We start from the raw sequence: 19,731 nt of genomic DNA on the forward strand, positions 1-19,731 counted from the left end.
AGTTCCCTGAGGGCAAAGATCTTGAAGGGTTTCCGGAAGTAAACCATTTGGTTTACACTGCGTTTATCGGTGCAGTTTAAGGATTTTCCAAACCTTGACCTGAATCCTCAGGATATCTGTCAAGTGGAATTGGAGCTCAGCTGGGCCCTCCACTCCTCATATCACCTTGGAGTTGCTTTGACTGTCCAGGACTCCTGGCTGGGCTGGGAGTTTTGAGGGAAGAATGGAACACCCAAATGACCAGTGGCTTTCTATTAGTTTACTCCAGCCCCAGAAGGCACTCCTTGATTCTTTTTTTTTTTTTTTTTTTTTTGCCATTGACTCAAACCTCTGGGATCCTAGGTTCTGAATATCATTCAGGCAGCAAACCTTCCATATCAGTTATTACCATCATCATCATCAAGTTATAACTGCTTCTTTACTGATCACGTATGTGCTTAGAGATTTATATGTGAATTTCATTTCCTTCTATACCATCTTGTGAGGGAGTTATTTTCATGACTTTATCATTATTATTCCCAAGGGGAAACTTATTATCAGAGAAGGGTTATGCAACTTCCCTGGTCAATAACTAGTGAGTGAGAGGACGAGACTTTGGACCTCTGTCCTTCTGACTCCATATTTGGTATTTCAGCCACTGTCCTAAACTGCCTCTTTGAGTGACAAGGTCTGAATCTACTGGAGGCATTTGAGAGTAAGGAAGGCAGTGTGGTCCTTCATTTATTTCTACTTTCCAGTGCACGTTCTGCTTTATAAATCTGGTTCACGTGTCCCCCTTGGGCTAACATGTCCTAGGCTGTCCCAATTACATCTTTCAGTGAATTCTTCAGGGAAACACTCTTCTGGCCTTTCGTTTTCCTTTGCAGGTGTGGCTGGCCCCAGGTGTTCTAAATAGATACACTATAGGTTATCTGTAATTTCAATGAAACTGTGAAATTATTTCCTCATAGCCTCATTCATGAGCGCTGTCATATTGCTGTCTCTTACTGTAGGTTCCTATGGGCGTTGTTAGCCCCATGAATCTGGTATTTAGGAGAGAATGAGTTATCCAGCTAGTAGAGTGTATGTCCTGGCCACACAGCTAAGAGGTGCAGACCTGAGTTCAAATCCCAGCTTTGACATTGACTGCGAGGACTTGTATGAGTTATTTAAGTTCTTTGAATTTTAATTGTCTCGTGAGCAAAATGGGGACAACCTCGGTTTTTCACCTGAGTGCTGTTTTAAGAAACGGAATAAGATTATGCAGATAAAGTTCCATGCATAATACCTGGCACATGGAAAGGATTCAGTGCATATTATTGTTATTACCTCAGGCTGAATTTAGTATTTCCATTTAAAACATGATCTTGTTTAATCCTCTGAATGAGAAATAGTAGAACTGATGATAAAACTGATTAAACTGAAGAAAATTATATGCCATCAGTGATACTCTTTGAACTTAGAAAATCTTGGAGGTCTCTTTTATCCTTCGAGCAAAATGAAGGCCAATAGCGTGATATCAACGAATATCTTATAAAGTATTTGGCATATATACAGTGCTTTTATGTTTTATTTTTTCACTTGACCTGCACACCAGGGTTACGAGGTTGACCAAGGGATTTAATTCCTATTTTGTAAGGAAGGAAACAATGTCAGAGAGCTTAAGACATACACACTAAATCAACAGTAGAGCCTGAACTTTAATCCAGTGCTCTTTACTTTTGTGGGACACTTCCTCATTCTCTTTAGAATGATTGTTTCTTTTCAGGGATGCCTGTCTTAATTCGTAATAGGCTAGGGAGATGATTTGAGGAATGAGGAAAAGCTATTTATAAACACACCAAATTGTATATCCCAGTAAATGAGAGAAATCCTTTCCTGGGGTGTTAATGAACATGCGAAACCATTGAACTATAGGGCTAGCCTGCAACTGGGGAAGATATCAGTGAAGAGGGTCCCAGGGGATAGGATAATGATGGAGAATTTGTGGGGATTCTCAGAATGCCTTGGGACCCTGGGCTGCGTTTCAGGAATTCTCTCAAGTCTTTCAGCATATAATTACTTTAGATCGTGACATGTCAGGAATTCTGGGCAGTGCCCCCTTGGAAAGACCCCAACATTTTGGACTGCATTTTGCCTTGCTTAAGTCCTTAATCCCTTAGACAGAATTTGCTGTCGATTCGTTTAAGACAGTGGTAGTAACAGTAGTAGCTGTTGTAGTTGCAGTAAAATAAAAGCAAGTCTTTGTCGAACAGCTGCTATGTACCAAGCATGGGTGTAAACACATTGCCTATATTATTTTAGTTAATTCTCTAACCTTTATGGGTAAGAAGACTTACAGTGCCCATCTTACAAATGAGGGAACTGAGGCGCCGAAGTTACACAACCACACAGCCAGTGAGCCGTGGAGCCCACGCTGACTTCAGGGGGGTCTGTCTCCGCAGCCTGGTCTCTTGAACACCTTACTGTTCCACAGTGGCACACACAGGGCATGTGCACAGCACGAATAACATCTGGGCACTGCCGGACGGGCTGGATAAACTGAAGGAAGTAGAACTTGCCCTTTTCAGTCCCGGGAAGGTCATCTGTTAATCATCGTGAACTAAACACGGGCGCTTAACAGCACTCCCATGTCTCCCAGTGGACTCTCCTCTCCTTAACTACTCAGTAGCAATGATTTTCCGATACTTGACGACAGGCTTTTTCTTCCTTGCCCCACCGTATCCAGTAAATCAGAAAGAGTATATTTACACGTGCTTTTCTCTCCCACTTTGTGCAATAAGTCACCAAATTCCATTAATTCTCCCTCTTTCGTGTCTCTGGCATCACCTCTGTGTTCTCCATGACTGTTTTCTTCACCCCAGTGAGGCACTAACTTCCAGGACCATCATACATGGCCATGGTTCCCCACGTTTTCATACATTCAAGTCCGATGTCACATCATTTGTCCTGACGATTTTGTTCAGGGAAGCATGAAGAACATTTTCTTCACTGATGCTGGGGCTCTGGTAGCCTTCACCAGCTGGTGTCTTGTCCTTTGCTTCTTTTCCCCATCCCCCTTCCTTTGCAGTCCTTGTTGACAGTAAAAATCTTCATGAAAAATGTTTTCTGCACATCAGTCCTGCCCCTTAAAAATCGACTCTTCCCCTTGCTTGTACAATGGTATTGGCATTATACCATAGAATCCTAAAGCTCGAAGGCACCTGAGAGTTCTACAACACTCTTTCTTACGATGCGGGTAGACAATGGACCTCTTATTTAAAATCTTTTTTTTAATTTTTTAATGTTTATTTATTTTTGAGAGACAGAGTGCAAGTGGGGGAGGGGCAGAGAGAGAGGGAGGCACAGAATTGGAAGCAGGCTCCAGGCTCTGAGCTGTCAGCACAGAGCCTGATGCAGGGCTGGAACCCACAACCCATGAGATCATGACCTGAGACGAAGTCTGAAGCTTAACTGACTGAGCCACCCAGGCGCCCCTGCCCTCCCTTTATATGCCAGTGAATTTGGCCATGGCCAGGAGCTCTATCCATTTCCCCCTGCCCCATTTTTCCCTTTTGATTGCTTTGCAAGTACTCTCATTGGCTCATAATATAAAATGCCACTTATATGATGATCAGTCCCAAAACCGTGTCTCCAGAGGTGACTTTCCTGAGCTCACTGTGTCTATATGAACGTTTTTCAAATGTTTAAAAGTATACACATCTCAACTACATCCCATGGCAGTCTGCGAAGTCTTCTCTTCTCCAGTGTCCAGGCTTTATCAGGTATTCTTGTCCTGTGATTTCTGGACTTTTTTCCCTTTTGGATATTTCCTTGGGATGATGACTGGCTTCTTAATGTCCAGACATGATCTCATTGATACCCAGCTGTCCTGTTGATGCAGCTATTGGTGTGAGGTATTGACTTCAACTGCAACAGTGTCACTTTCATAACTGAGTCTCATAACTGAGACTAAAACTCCTAGAAAAACTTGCTCTTGTCACATGGTTACCTCATCTTGTGCTTAGGCAACTTCCTGAGCCTGTAAGTGCCATAAAGCCAGACTGTGCCTTACGTGTCTTTCTGTCCTTACAACTGAGTGTAGTTCACACATTTAACAAGGGCTTGGATGAGTGGGTGAATGGATGAATGCAGAACTTGGCTTGTTGCATGAGCTCACTGGGGTTAGTGTTTTTTGTTGGGAAGTTAATGGCAGATTGTGGGAAGCCTTGAAAGACAAGGAAGGAAGCCTTGACTTGAAGAGCTAGGCGATCGAGAATGTTTAGGAGTGTCTGAGCAGAGTGGTTTCCCAAGTTATTATCTGATGCATTCCGTTCCCTGTGCTTTCCCTGTGAGAAATCTCATGGTCAGAATTCTTGCTGCACAAATAGGAATCTTTAACTCACCGTGGCTTGAACTCAGGTCTTTCTTCGTGGGCCTACTCCTGGGGGAGACCTTCTTCCTGATGCTTTACTACAGACACGCACAGAGCTCTGTAGTGCCCTAACTCATCTTCCATCTGGACTTACACCATGTCTACAGGTCCTTCTCCTCAGCCGTGTTGTGCTCTCATTGAAGCCTTGCACTAGCCTTAGCGTGAGTCCCCCTTCAAAGATGTGTCTGTGGCATTTCCAGCATAAATTTCATTGTATAGATTTCCTAGGATTGCTGTTGCAAACTACCACAAACGTGGGGGCTTAAATGATAGACATGTATTATCTCCCACTTGTGGACGTTAGAAATCTGAGACCACGGTGTTGGTTGGTTCCTTCGAGGGCTGTTGGGAGAATCCGTCCCAGGCCTCTCTCCCAGCTTCTGGTCGTTCGCTGGCACTCTTTAGCATTCTTTAGCTCATAGACGCATCACCCTGATGTCTACCTTCATCGTCGCATAGTGTTCCTCCCTGTATCTCCTCACATAGTCTTTCCTCTGTGTGTATCTGTCTCCCAATTTTCCCTTTTCATAAGGACACCAGTCCTGTTGCATTAGGGCCCACCCTAATTGTTAACTTATTGCCTCTGGAAACACTATTTCCAAATACAGTCCCATTCTGAGGTACTAGGAGGTTGGGACTTCAACATGTCTCTTTTAGGGGAACGTAATTCAACCTGTGACAGTCTGCCCTCTGGCCCTCCCCCAAATTCATGTTCTTCCCACATGCAGAATAGATTCACTGAAACCTAGCGGGGCAAATGTCATTAAATTGTAAGGCTTGACAATAATCCTCTGTGGCTGGACGTTCTGCCCTCAGGATGGGAGAGCCTTTCCTTCCCTGGCCTCTGGGTCTAAGGAGGGAGCCTCTGGGCCTGCAGTGGAGCCTCTCAGGCCCCTAGAGCCATCTCAGAGGATAATACACATTCACAGCCAAGTAGCTCCACCAGCCCATTTCCTGCCTGTTGCATCCCAGAAGTCTAACAGCCTTCCTTCCTTTTGTCCCATCTCTGTCCCCCGTTAGTCCAAGCTGGCAGTGCCAATATTTCTGCTGAGATAGGTGATTGGGTTCACAAGGCACACCCTTAGTATCCTCTCTAGAACACACCCTTTCATTTTCTACAATATGGATAGACTGAGAAATATCCAAATCTTTAAGTTCTGGTTCCTTTTTGCTTAACGATTCCTTCTTCAATTTATCTCTCTCTCTCCTCTTATATTTTACTAAGTTCTGGTTCCTTTTTGCCTAACAATTCCTTCGTCAATTTATTCCTCTCCTCTTGTATTTTGCTATCATCAGCAGTGCCTTCAGTGTTTTGCTTAGAAATCTCAGCTAAATATCTGAGTTTGTCGACTGTGGGTTCTATTTTCTACCCAGCAGAACACAGTTCAGCCAAGGTTCTGCCACTTTCTTTTTTAAAAAAAATTTTTTTTAATGTTTATTTATTTTTGAGACAGAGAGAGACAGAGCGTGAACGGGGGAAGGTCAGAGAGAGAGGGAGACACAGAATGTGAAACAGGCTCCAGCCTCTGAGCTGTCAGCACAGAGCCCGACGCGGGGCTCGAACTCACGGACTGCGAGATCATGACCTGAGCCGAAGCTGGCCGCTCAACTGACTGAGCCACCCACGCGCCCCTCTGCCACTTTCTAGAAAGGATCACCTTTCCTCCAGTTGCCAACAACATGGTCCTCCTTTCTGCCTGAGACTTCACCAGAAACACCTTGAACATTCACGTTTGTAGCATTTCTGTTTGGGACAATGTGCGTATTCTCTAAGATTGTTAGAGGCTTTTCTACATCTCTCCTCTTTTTCTCTCCTAGCTTTCACCAGAATCTCCTGTAATGCCCATATTTTTCTAACAGTCTCTTCTAGGCCGTCCAGCCTGTTTCTATCATGTGTCTTCAGACTCTTCCAGATTACCCATTACCCTGTTCCAAAGCCACTTCCACATTTTTAGGTATTTGTTACCAGTAGTACCCCCTACCTATAGAGCAAACTCTGTATTAGTTTTGTAGCATAGCCATAACAAAGTACTGGGTGACAAATGTGTTGTGTCCCTGTTCTGGAGGCTAGTCGTCTTGAGATCAAAGTGTCCGTTGGTTCCTTCTGAGGGCTGGTGGTTCACCGGCACTCTGGCATTCCTTGGCTTACAGATGCGTCACCCTGATTGATCTCTGCCTTCATCGTCACATGGTGTCTTCCTGCGTTTCTTCACATAATCCTCCCTCTGTACATTCTCCAAATTTTCCCTTTTAATAAGGACACCAGTCGTGTTGGATTAGGGCCCACCTTAATGACCTCATTTTAACTTACGAGCTCTGGAAAGACCATATTTCCAGATAAGGTTACACTGTAAGGTACCAGGAGTTGAAACTTGAACATAATCTTTGGGGAGGAACATAATTTAACCCACAACACTTATTAATAAATTATAATAAATCTATGTTAGCAGTAAGTCAAGATGTTAAAATACAGATTATCATTATTTCTGGATACATAAAATGCAGAACTTGGATTAGAAACAGGTTGCATCTTCATTTTCCCTGTAGCCTCTAACTGAAAACTAGCATTTCTTTCCATTTTGCATGTTGGTAACAAAGCACACTACAAGTACCAGAACCTAATAACTTCATTAAGTAGATCTTTTCATATCATATATGTTAGATCTTTTCATACCACATTACAATTGTTGCAGATACTTCTTAATATGGCTAATGATCTTCACTACCTTGACATTATGAATGATTTCAGTTTCCACTAGCTCTTGAGCGTTCCAAAGAAAATAAGGAGACAACATGTTCATAGATGAGCACGTATATTCCTGTATAAAATTTTTAAAAGAATTTGGAATACTGTATTTCAACATAATTGCTCTGTTTTTATTTAAAAAGAAATCTGTTTTGAAAAAGGTCCGTAGGATTTACCAGATTCTCAGAAGTTTCACTGCACAAAAAAAGGCTCAAAAAACGTGGTTTTAGCTAGTGGACTGTTCCAATCATCAAATGCTTTCTGGTTTACTGCAAGTAGAATTACTGAAAGTACGTGTCACATCCATCCTTCGCTAACATCATAGCTCATTTACCATCATGTCTCATCTCCAAGAACTTCCTATCCAGTTTCCTGTTAATATGTCTATTCTTGCCTAGCAACGTTTTCTCCATAGAGCCAACTGTTATATTTTTAAAATGTAAAACACATCTTATCACTGCCCTGCTCAAAAATCTCCAATGATAAGGGGTGGGGTGAATGAGGAGTTAGTGTTGAGTGGTGAAACCATTCAGATAAATTTCCTGCCTCCACGGAACTTACTTTGAAGATCAGCAAAGAGGAATGTGTGAAACGATAAACAAGAAATAATCAGCAGAACTTCAGGTAGTCATAAGGCCGCAGATATATATAATTTGGAATGACAACAGGGCTCCAACATGGAAGATCCAGGAATGGGGGGCATCTGGCAGAAGGTATAGACAGTGTACAACTTGAAGATTAGGCAAGCTTGATGTGATCATGACACAACCAGAAAGCCAGTATGGCTGGAGTTAAGTGGGTTTCCAGGGAGAGGAAAGTCATTCTAAGTGAGAAAGAGACTAGGAGAAAGAAGAGAAACCACGTCATGTAGAACATGTAGGCTCGGGTAATAGGTTTCAAATTTGTTCCAGTTACATTGCTTACCCACTGGAGATTTTTAAAAAATATGTAAGATGCACAGATGTGTGTATTTTGTGTGAAATACATGTAGCACAATTTACCAACTTAACCTTTTAAGTGTACGTATCAGTGGCATTAAACTCATTCACACTGTTGTGCCATCACCACCATCCGTCCACAGAACCTTTTCGTCTTCATTCTTGTCTCCACTCAACACTAACTCCTCATTCACCCCACCCCTTATCGTTGGAGATTTTTGAGCAGGGCAGTGATAAGATGTGTTTTACATTTTAAAAATATAACAGTTGGCTCTATGGAGAAAACGTTGCTAGGCAAGAATAGACATATTAACAGGAAACTGGATAGGAAGTTCTTGGAGATGAGACATGATGGTAAATGAGCTATGATGTTAGCGAAGGATGGATGTGACACGTACTTTCAGTAATTCTACTTGCAGTAAACCAGAGAGCATTTGATGATTGGAACAGGGATGTGGGGTCTTTGTTCAGGCATGTTAAATCTGGGTTGCCCATTAGACACCCAAGTGGAGGTGCCAGAGTTGGGCATACAAGCCCAGAGCTCAGAAAAAAAAAATGTCTATGTCTATGTCTATATCTATGTCTATGTATATATATGGAAGTCCTGGGTAAGTGGTTGATATTTAGAGCCATGGGAGGGGCGCCTGGGTGGCTCAGTCAGTTAAGTGTCTGATTTCGGCTCAGGTCATGATCTCACAGTTCATAAGTTCAAGCCCTGTGTTGGGCTCTGTGCTGACAGCTGAGAGCCTGAAGCCTGCTTTGCATTGTGTGTCATCTTCTCTCTTTCTGCCCCTTCCCCACTCTTTCTCCCTTTCTCTCTCTCTCTCTCTCTCTCTCTCTCTCTCTCTCTCTCTCAAATGAAAATAAACATTAAAATAAAATTAAAGCCATGGGATTGCTTGAGACAATTAGGCATAAAGAGGAGGTGCAGGAGTAATCCCTGGGGCACTCTCACCTTTTAGAGCACAAGCTGAGAAGAAGAGGGCTCCATGAAGGCTCCAGCCAGAGCCAGGTGCTGCAGGAACCTGGATCTGGGCTCAGAAAAGGAGGCAAAGCTACCTCTCAAAAACCCCATTGTACCTCTGGTTTTAGCAGGTCGTGTTGAGTCTGGCTAGAAGACGGGTCTATCCTGCCATCTAACTTATGTCTATACCTAGAACATCTAAGACCAGGATGGGATTGACAGAAGCATGGCAGGACCAAGGAGAAATCGTTAGTTATTTGAAAGAGTTCAGCACTTTTTGTACTTCGAAACACATTATCATATAAGTGTAATTAGTAAAATGTGTATTTAAGGAACGGAAATGTAAATATTTCATCATAGAAAAGCTTTGAGCATCTTTTGTCTTCCTATCAATTAATAATGCTAAGTGAGCATTTTAATTCTTTCTGTCATAAGATAGAGTATTATATATGTATTATATCTCAATAACTCTTTGATTAATTGTTCATGAAGGTTTTAAGAAGTGGTCCAAAAACCACTGTGAAAAAAACCAATGGTCCAAAAACCAGTGTGAAAAATCATGTGATATATATGTATATATACATATATATCACATGATTTTTTTTTAGTTCAAGTAAGAAATATCCACATGTTTTCATTTGAAATCATTCTTGGTGGGGTGCCTAGGTGGCTCAGTCGGTTAAGCGTCCAATTTCAGCTCAGGTCATGATCTCGCAGTTTGTGAGTTTGAGCTCCATGTCAGGCTCTGTGCTGACAGCTCAGAGCCTGGAGCCTGCTGCAGATTCTGTGTCTCCCTCTCTCTCTGCCCCTCTCCCGCTCACACTCTGTCTCTCTCTCTCTCTCTCTCAAAAGTAAATAAACATTAAATTTTTTTTTAAATGAAGGCATTCTTGGTACAGCATCTCTAAATGTCTTCTTTAAAAAAAATCAATGTTATTATAGGGTATAATATAACTTAAGAAAGGCATGCTCTTGGGGTGCCTGGGTGGCTCAGTCGGTTCAGCATCCAACTCTTGATATCGGCTCAGGTCCTGATCTTGCAGTCATGGGATAGAGCCCAGTGTTGGATGTGGCACTGAGCCTGGAGCCTACTTGGGATTCCCTCTCTGCCTCTCCTCCCCTCAAAGTAAATAAACAAACATGGAGAAAAAAAAAAGTCACATTCTTTTTTTCAGTTGGTCACCAGAGCTGAAACTTTTTGGCAGGATTCCAGTTATGGAATTATGGAAATGTTGAATGTCATTTGTCTTGCACGGTGATGCTCTTGGAAGTCCATGGCTGGCTAGTTATTTTTTTCTGGAACAAAGGTGGTGAACCTTTGTTCTAGAAAATATTCTGGGTTTTGCATGTGTTCCCCTTTGCCATACTGAAACATTTGGGAAATGGAAATGGGGAAGTAGTAGCTTCTTAGAAAAATGAGAGATGAATGTAACAGGAACTGCTAAATTAGCAAAATGTAACCGGAACTGTTGATCTTGTACATTATTGCTTTTGCTTATTTTTTGTCCTTTGCTAGGAGACCTGTTATGATGATGTGTGTTATACTCACCACACTTCCCAGCTTCAGCTTTTCTATCGCAGGGACTGAGGTATGGATTTTTTCTTCATTCTGCAAGATTTTGAGATTTAAAAATTTCCTCTATTACCGGAATATTATAGAACGGTGTGCCCGAAATTTTTCCTAAAGTTTATTCTATCCAGTCTTCTTCCAAGCTGCAATATGAATATTTAAAGTACTAAGATCACTTTTCCCCCTCTGTGATTGTGAAAGAAGGTCTAGCAACCAGTTAAAAAAATATCTTCTATGTGTGTGTGTGAAAGAAAGGAACGTTATTCCAAGATCATAAAAAAGCAAGGAATTTAAAAGTAGATTCACATTTGCTGCTTTTCACCTGTTTTTCGAGTGTCCTCAGTTCTAAACAATATCCAGAGGGAATACCCCTCACATTCTAAGACCTTTAATAATATATCCATTGCCTAAGGATTTGCACATGATATTTATTTGAAAATAAGCTTGACTTCATGTTTTGACTAAATGCAGCTTCAAAAGGATTCTGATAGACAGGCATCTACAGGACAGTAATATTAGAGGCAGAACTTTCAGGCTGTGAGAATTTTATTATCTGACAAGTTCAAAGAAGAATGCCCTATTAACCTTATTAATTTGCACAATGCTCTGAAAGATGTAATTTTCACGTCTCCAAAGTGAAAAAATTAAAGTACTTTATATTTTACCTATATGTCAAGTAAGTAGTTATTAAGTGCATATCACATGCCAGGCACTGTGCTAGGTAATGAGATACAACACTCTGGAAATGTGAGAGTTTCTGGCCTTGAGTAATTGCTTATTGATAGTAGAGAGAAAAACAGTCAGCTATTAGAATAGCTATGATAGGTGTCATGAGGGGAGGGAGTCCTGGGTAGTGTATGACGTCATGAGATATACATGATTGTGAGAATGTGTCCTAGATGCTACATTTGGACAGTCTGTGAATGTATAGAATAACCTTGGAAGGCTCTATAGATGTGCTTTGCATCACACAGCAATATGTGAATATTTTAATCTAGATTTATCATTTTCTCCTCCCTCCTCCCAAAAGACTCTGTAAAGCACTTAGGAGGTTCCCAAGACCTTTAAAAATTCAGTGTACAACCTTCCCCCCACCTAGCGTACAACCTTTTAAGGAAACCTATTATCCTAAAATGATGATACATTTGTAGTATGATTGCCCTTTTTGATTCTTTTCTATTACGTCCTTACCCACTATTGCTTTTTTCCTTCTTTAATTTTTTACTCAAGTGTGACACACAAATCAGAAAGTGCATAAAACATACAATGTACAATATTAATGTAATACCACAAAGCAATCCCCTGTGTAAACACTACTCAGGGTCAAAAAATAAAGCTTTGCTAGTTCCCTAAAAGCCACCCCTATGTTTTTTGCAATGATTTCTATCTTAACTTCTAATTCCATAGATTGGTTTGTCTGTTTTGAATTTTTTATAATTGGAGATAAAATTATATACCTTTCTATCTCTCTATTTATATCTGTCATTTATCTCTCTTCTATCTACCTAATATGTGTCTGGCTTCTTTTTTTCACAAGTGTGGGTCATTCAGGCTTTTGTGTACAATGGTATTCCGTCGTTTTCATTCTGTGGAGTGAATTCATTCATTTCATTTTCTGAATATGTTACAATTTATTTATCACTTCCGCCTCTGATGCCCACTTCAGTTGTTTCCGGTTTTGGCTATTATAAATAATGCTGCTGTGAACATCTTTGAGTATGTCTCTTGATGCACATATGCAAGAATTTCAGTTAATGTGCAGGAGTATAACTGATGGGACATAGATAGTCAAAGGTTCAACTGTAGCAGAAAATGCCAGTTTCCCAAAGAGATTCTACTAATTTAGACTTAACGCTAGCAGAGAATGAGCATACCCGTTGCTGCATATTCTAGCTACTGTACATTCTAAGTCTTTTAGCCATTCTGTTGGGCATATATTCTTGAATCTCATTATAGTTTTAAATTGTCATTCCCCAATATAATGAAATTGAGGGGCACTTGGGTGGCTCAGTTGGTTAAGCTCTTGATCCTGGCTTAGGTCGTGATCTCACAATTTGTGAGATCAAGCCCTGCGAAGAGCTCTGCGCTGACAGCATGAAGCTTACTTGGGATTCTCTCTCTATGCCCGCTCCCCCTGCCCTATAAATAAATAAATAAACATCTAAAAAATTAATGAAATTGAGCACTTTTTTCATCTTGCCATTTTTTCCCTATCGTGTTACTTATCTTTTTAAAATCAATTCAGAAGTTTTTAATATATTCAGATCTCAAGCCCTTTGTGATTTTATATATTGCAAATATAGTCACACTTTGTGACTTAATATTTTAATGGTATTTTAGGTGAAGAGTTCTTAATTTAAAATAGTCCAATTTACCAGTGTTTTTTTTTTCATGGATAGTAATTTTGGCAACTTGAAGAGATTTTGTCATAGTGCGAATCTGACCCTCAAAGTCCTGAAGCTATTCCCCTATATTATACTTTGAAGCCTATATGTTTTACCATTTTCTTTTCTTTTTCTTTTTTTAATTTTAAAAATGTTTATTTTAGAGAGAGAGCAAGAGCACAAGCGGGGAAGGGGCAGAGAGAGAAGGGGACAGAAGGTCTGAAGCGGGCTCTGCGTTGATAGCAGAGAGCCCGACGTGGGGCTTGAACCCATGAACCATGAGATCATGACCTGAGCTGAAGTTGGACACTTAACCAACTGAGCCACTGAGGTGCCCCTGCCATTCTCTTTTAGATTCACAATCCATCTGAAGCTAATTTTTGTATATGTTGTGCAGTAAGGAGTCAGTTTTTTACCTCCAAATAGCATCCAATGCATTGAGCACTATTTATTAAAAAGTCTGTCTTCCCGCATTTCTCTGCACTGCTGCTTCTGTTATAAATCACTCTGTATATATACATGGTCTATTTCAAGCCTTCTGTTTTGGCAGTATCATTTTTTTTTTAGTCTCATTTTCCCTTTATTGCATATGGAGATTTTCCCCATATACAATTATATAGTCTGAATAATGATATATATTTATTTTCTTCCCAATACTTGCAGTGTTTATTTCTTTCTCTAGCTTCATTACACTGGCTAGGACCTCTAGTACAGTGTTGCATAGAATTGATCAGTGTTTATTTCTTTCTCTTGCCTCATTACACTGGCTAGGACTTCTAGTACAGCGTTGCATAGAATTGATCATGGTGGCACTTTCGTCATCTTCCAGATCTCAGAGGAAAAACTCTTAACATATCACCACTAATATGATGCTTGCCATAAGTTTTTGTGTAGATACCATAATCAGATGAAGGAAGTCTCCCAAAACCTGGCTGGGTTTACCTGGGCTCTCTCTTCTTGGAGGACCCTGAACTCCAATATCTATCCCCCTAATTCTTTGACGTAGGGACTCTCAGAGGCTCTGCTTAGCAGTAGGGTTGGAAGAAATTGCCCATCTCACCAGTACCAGGAGCCTGCTGTTATATTTTGGTGCGTATTTACCAAGCTCTCTCTTGAACTGAAAGCTCTTCCATTGATAAGAATCTTTATTACATCTTTACAAATCCTTCAACAGCTAATGGGATTGATTACCTGAAAAGCTGGAAATCAAGCTTCTAGTCTTTTAGTAAATGTCTTTGTAATTAATTTAATGTTGCTTCCAGACTACTAAAAGAATTTTAAACAAAGACAGCACAAAAGAAGTAATGCTTCTAAATGGTTTTCTGAAAACAGGTTCAAAAGAATATTAATGGTTCTGCGGATACCTTACCTGATACCTTACCTGATCTGCCAGTTTCTCTGGTTCTGACTTCCTTGATTGTGGTGGATATTATTGAAAAACTCAGGATATATTCTCTTAGAAGGTGGCAAAATTGTAAGTATTCTTTTAAATGTAATATTTTTAAAAGTTTGACATACTGTTTACCTTTCTGTCGCCCAGTTATCTGTTGACATGTTTAATGATACCTTTTCTTACCTCTAACATTACAGTTAGAAGATTAGAAATGAAGATATCTAAATATAATTATTTTAAAAACTACTTTGATAGCTAAATAGTTATTCTTATTTGTATTTTGGTAGTACTGATAAATTAATAAACTTAGCAAATATTTAATAAGAAAAACCTTAATGTTTACTCTAGCAAGAAAATAATCTAAGTAAATTATTATAGATTTAGATTTTTAGAAACCTTCTTAAAACCTTTCAGTTTAGATGAATAAATATAGTTTTGGATATCTTTGATAGAAATTAATGTGACTACTGAAGTTATGTCCTAGAGAATTATGTGTCTTTAATTGTAGATTGTCAAAAAGCTAAAGATCACACTACCAAAACCAAGATATACCACATTCCTCCAAAGGGATCAGTCAAAACTAAATATAGGTTGGTCTTAAAAAAAAAACAAAAAACGATACTTTGTTAATTGAATATTTTGTTCAGTTGGTCTTAATTTTCTTCAACTTTCACTTAATTTCATGTGATAGTATCTGTGCTTAATTTATAATATGTGTATGCTATCGTTATTGGATGACCAAGATTTTATACGTGAAATGGGTAGGTTTTGTCGAATCACTTCCTGGTGGGGTGGATGGGTTAAAGCGAGTGAGTCACAGGGGAATTCTGGAGAGTAATAGAGTTGATTCCTACCTCCAGGAAGGAAAAGACCAGAGAATCACTTATGGGTCATGAGCCACCACCCTTCCGGTCACTCTTACTCCTCAAATTGAAAAATAAAGCTGAGTTGGAGGCCACCAGGAAATCTGAGATTCTGAGCTTCATATTTTGCACTTTGTCCTTAGGTGGGAGACGATGGTTGTTATGTTTAACATAACACAGGTGACAAGGTAGCTAAGGTGGCAGGCAGCTAGTGGCCATCTAATGAGGAAAAGGTACCCTCAAGTTACATCTGCCCTCCAGAGTCCAATGTATTTATTTCAAACTGAGGAGATTTGGAATTGCCACTTTCTTTGCTACTTCTCTAGATTCCTTCTCAATGCAAACCTATCTTGAAAATGGATTGTTTTTAAAAATTCTTCCGTGTTAATAACCTTCCATGTTAATGTGAACATTCTGTATAAGTTCTTAGTGAACATTCTCTCTCTCTTTTTTTTTAACGTTTATTTATTTTTGAGACAGAGAGAGACAGAGCATGAACGGGGGAGGGTCAGAGAGAGAGAGGGAGACACAGAATCTGAAACGGGCTCCAGGTTCTGAGCTGTCAGCACAGAGTCCGACGCGGGGCTTGAACTCACGAACCACGAGATCGTGACCTGAGCCGAAGTCGGACGCTTAACCGACTGAGACACCCAGGCGCCCCATGAACATTCTCTTTTTAAAAAAATGTACATGTAAGGGCACCTGGGATCAGTGGGTTGAGAGTCCGACTCTTGGTTTGGCTCAGGTAATGATCCCAGGGTGGTGGGATCGAGCACTGCATTGGGCTCCATGCTGAGTGTGAAGCCCACTTGGGATTCTCTCTCTCTCTGTCTCTCTCTCTGTCTCTCTCTCTCTCTCTCTCTCCCCCCTCTGCTTTTCTCCCCTGTTCTCGCTCTATCTCTGAAATAAAAAATTAAAATTAAAAATGTACGTTACATTTTTTGGAACAAGTTATATTTTAAGTGATGAGTTTGGTTGTTAAAGGAGAATTTTCTCTGTATCCAGAAATGACAATGACACTGAGCATTGAAACAAGAAAACCCCAAAGAAGTCAGTCTTGGAGATAAGACCTGAGAACATTTTATACAATTGCTTTTTCTTATTTGAAGAGCCTCCTTCTTGAGCTCTTCACTGCCCAAACTTGAGCGGGCTAATGTCTGGTTGAATAGCTCTACCCTTTAATAACGTCCCACTTTAAAAAACTAGCATTCACTCAAAACACCTTTGCAAATATTAATTATACATGCATTTAATTTTTGTACAAGCTTTTGAACTCAAATAGTCCCCTTTACTCATTTTAACCATGCATACTAACAAAATGGATTATGTGAGCTTTGAATTTAGGGAGTGTTATCATTTATCCTCTGGAACTTAATACATAAAGTCATAAACATGTGAATTGTAATACATAAGTCTGAACATAAACCAGTAGGCTAAAAATATGCTGTTGTTGCATGTGGTACTTTAGAATCCAAGAGGTTGGGTAGGGGTGGGTGGTGAACGAGCTTTAAAAACATTTGGCTCCCTTTAGAAAAGGTTGGGAAAGGTAATATATTGTGCTCGGTCCAGAGAGTTTGAAAGGCATACCCATCGGTCAACTTGTAACAGCCATGATCCTATAGTAGAGGAAACTAAGGTAATCTGCAGTGCTTGGATTTGTGGACCCCCTTGTGCCATCCCATCCGCCTTAATTCCAAGCTACAGAAGCTTGATCTTTGTGTAGCTTTTCCTTTACTAAAATTTTAAATACAAGTTATTCTATATTTTAAAAAAAGGTGCTCATGCTTAAAGCAGTCTTAACGGGATCAAGGAGGCCTTTCCACTAACTTTCTGTTACCAGTTGAAATATCTCAGTATCAAGTGATGATCATGTCAGAACATGTCCATGCATTATTTCACATAGCCTGCGCCTCACACGGGAATATTTTCTGGTACCTAGATCTCTGAGGCATGGCAGTCTCGCAGATGTCATACCTAATAATGGCAAGTCCCAGTCTTGGGAACAAATAGTAAGAATACAGTGTATCACCTGAATGTCCCCAGCTCATATTAGTATGTGGGTATTTCTATTTGAATTTTGTTAGCTCAGTCCCAACCAATGAATGACTGGGCCCCCATCTTTCTTCCTCTTCCATATTGTTCCCTCTCCCAGAACTGAGGTGAGTCTCCTGTAGTCTCATTTATTGGTCCAGACTGCTGAATATTCCATCGCTCCTGCTTTTTTTCCATTCATCATCGTTACACACAAACAACTTGGCCTGCTGTTTTCCCACCACTCTTGCCTGACTCTGTGTTCTAAACACTTTTCGTCCTGCTATGACTTGCCTCCCAGGAAATATCCTAGTTTCTCCTTACATCAGTCTTAATCTATATTGTCTGAACCCCAAATCATGGTCACTATTAGGTCCCCTTTGCCCCCACCCAGATTCCTTAACCTCCATAAAAACCCGCGAATGCACACAGACACACAAACAAGTCAATGGTTGGATGCAAAGTTTCAGTTCTACCTGTAGGGACTCACTTGAACAGCCTAAGCCTGCCTCAAGCACCATGTTATAAGTGGTAGAATAGAGTATCATAGTTAAAGTACTATGGGGCTACACGTGAAGAAATATTTCATTTTATCTAAGGTGTCGGAGGTCAGAAAAATACTAAAGGGAATATCTGGGATTTGTAGGAGTTTAGGCAGATATGGTGAAGAAGGCTTTCTACACAGAAGGAAGATTGGGCCTTAAGAAACTCAGGACTGCATGTAATAAATGGGCAAAAATAACCAGTTGGATTTAACAGTCTGAATGGAAAAATCTATTATTGAGGTGAAAGCTGCCTTCTTAAAACCAGCCACTGTTTGTTTCTCAAGTAGTAAACTTCGGAAACCTACAGAGCGGATTTGTAGGGGTCCGTGGGCAGAAAGGGGAAGCTTAACCAGAGTCACTGGTGCTCCAATTCCTACCTGAACCACATCGGCACAGCATTGGTTTGTGTCAGATTTCATTTGGGGAAAAAAAAAAATGGTTCTTCTGCTAAATGTCTGAAAACCATTAATCTTGGACCTCATTTAGATGCATAAGCTGTAGCTTTCGGTACAGGGCAGTACGGTAACTCAGGTGGCCAATTCCCTACTTCTCCAGCCCATAGCTCCCTGAGAATCATGATGCTGTCCTACCCAGAGACCAAGTGCACCCTCATCCAAGGTCTTGTGACGGCTGCTGTTTTGGGGATATGATACAATGCTACACAACACGCTAACATACACCACATTACAGCAATGCAGATAGAGCAAACCCAACCTGGTGGGGCACACACAGGTTTTGAGGCCCAATACGTATGAAAAACCAGATCCATTTTTTAATATTCCAGTTTGAAATTGTTTTATTTCTAACGTTTTCTGTTTCCCCCAAATACATATTTATTTTAAAAGATCGTCCAATACTCATAAGCAAAAAAAGAAGAAAATGGAAATCCACCAGGATTCTATAAACTACAGATTGATAGCTGATACCATCATCAGGGGCATGCTTGACTCAAGGAAACCTATTTTGTATCTTTTTTTCTTAAAAATATGTGGTGGTATCATCGTTTTTTATTAGTTGAATAGTATCCCGTTGTATTAATGAACCGTGACTCATTTAGCCATGAGTTTTTAACTAACCCTGTTGTTGGACAACTAGATTTTCTTTTTTCCTGGTTTTTAACAACTGTTCTATGACTCTTGTTCAGAAGTAAAAAGGGTTGCAGAAAAAAAAGGAGAAGGATGTGGTGAGAATGAGCAGGATGATGTGGTTTGAGTCGAGCAGTGGGGGTGAGCCATATGCATGGGCGCACAGGCATGGCTGGTGCAGGTGGTCGGTGTCTGGGGGACCCGGTGCTGTGTATGTGAGTTACAAGCCACTCCGAGGTGACCGGCCAAGCAGAGGCCGGGGACAGAGAGAGTTAACTGTCACTGGATGACCACAGAGTGTCCTCGGAAGACCCTGAGCATCTGCACATGCCCAGACTCCTTGGCAACGACACTTGCCAGAAGAAACGGGACTATTGTGGGCTGGCTGCACATGCAGACGAATACAGAGGGGGGTCCTTCATAGGGGATTTTACAAACGGGCGTAGCACGATGGTTTGGCTGCCTTGGGGGTATGTGCACAGAGACGACTTGCTAGAAGTGAGATCGACAGGCTATTTGGGCGGAAAACATCAGAGCGCTGCACACGAGGTGGTTTCCACTGTCACATCAGTAAGAGGTGCCAGGTACGATGTTGGCAGCGTAAGGTTTTCAAATAAATCTGCTCGCGGTGGCCCCGGCCCAGTTCCTACTGTGTAGTGTTCTTAATACCCAAACACCTGGGCCAAGGGCCGCAGGACCTCAGCAGCCTAGATAATTACTTCTTTAGGTTAAATGCCTAGGTGTTGCAATTTCTGGCTCAAAGTATATTCAAGCTTTAAGGCTTTTGATATGTGTCCTTTAAGCAAACGTCCCCCTCTA

General features: G+C 40.8%; 1 protein-coding gene across 1 annotated transcript in view; it reads left to right on the forward strand.

Annotated features, from left to right (window-relative positions):
• Positions 1-19,731, forward strand: part of TMEM236 (transmembrane protein 236) — a 37,335-nt gene that overhangs the window by 2,799 nt on the left and 14,805 nt on the right. The window contains exons 2-3 of the mRNA XM_027073543.2: positions 10,558-10,630; positions 14,328-14,469. Of these exons, the coding sequence (XP_026929344.1) occupies positions 10,558-10,630; positions 14,328-14,469 (215 nt within the window). The remainder of the gene's footprint in view (positions 1-10,557; positions 10,631-14,327; positions 14,470-19,731) is intronic.

Source organism: Acinonyx jubatus, chromosome B4 (assembly GCF_027475565.1).
Source record: "Acinonyx jubatus isolate Ajub_Pintada_27869175 chromosome B4, VMU_Ajub_asm_v1.0, whole genome shotgun sequence".
NCBI lineage: Eukaryota > Metazoa > Chordata > Mammalia > Carnivora > Felidae > Acinonyx > Acinonyx jubatus.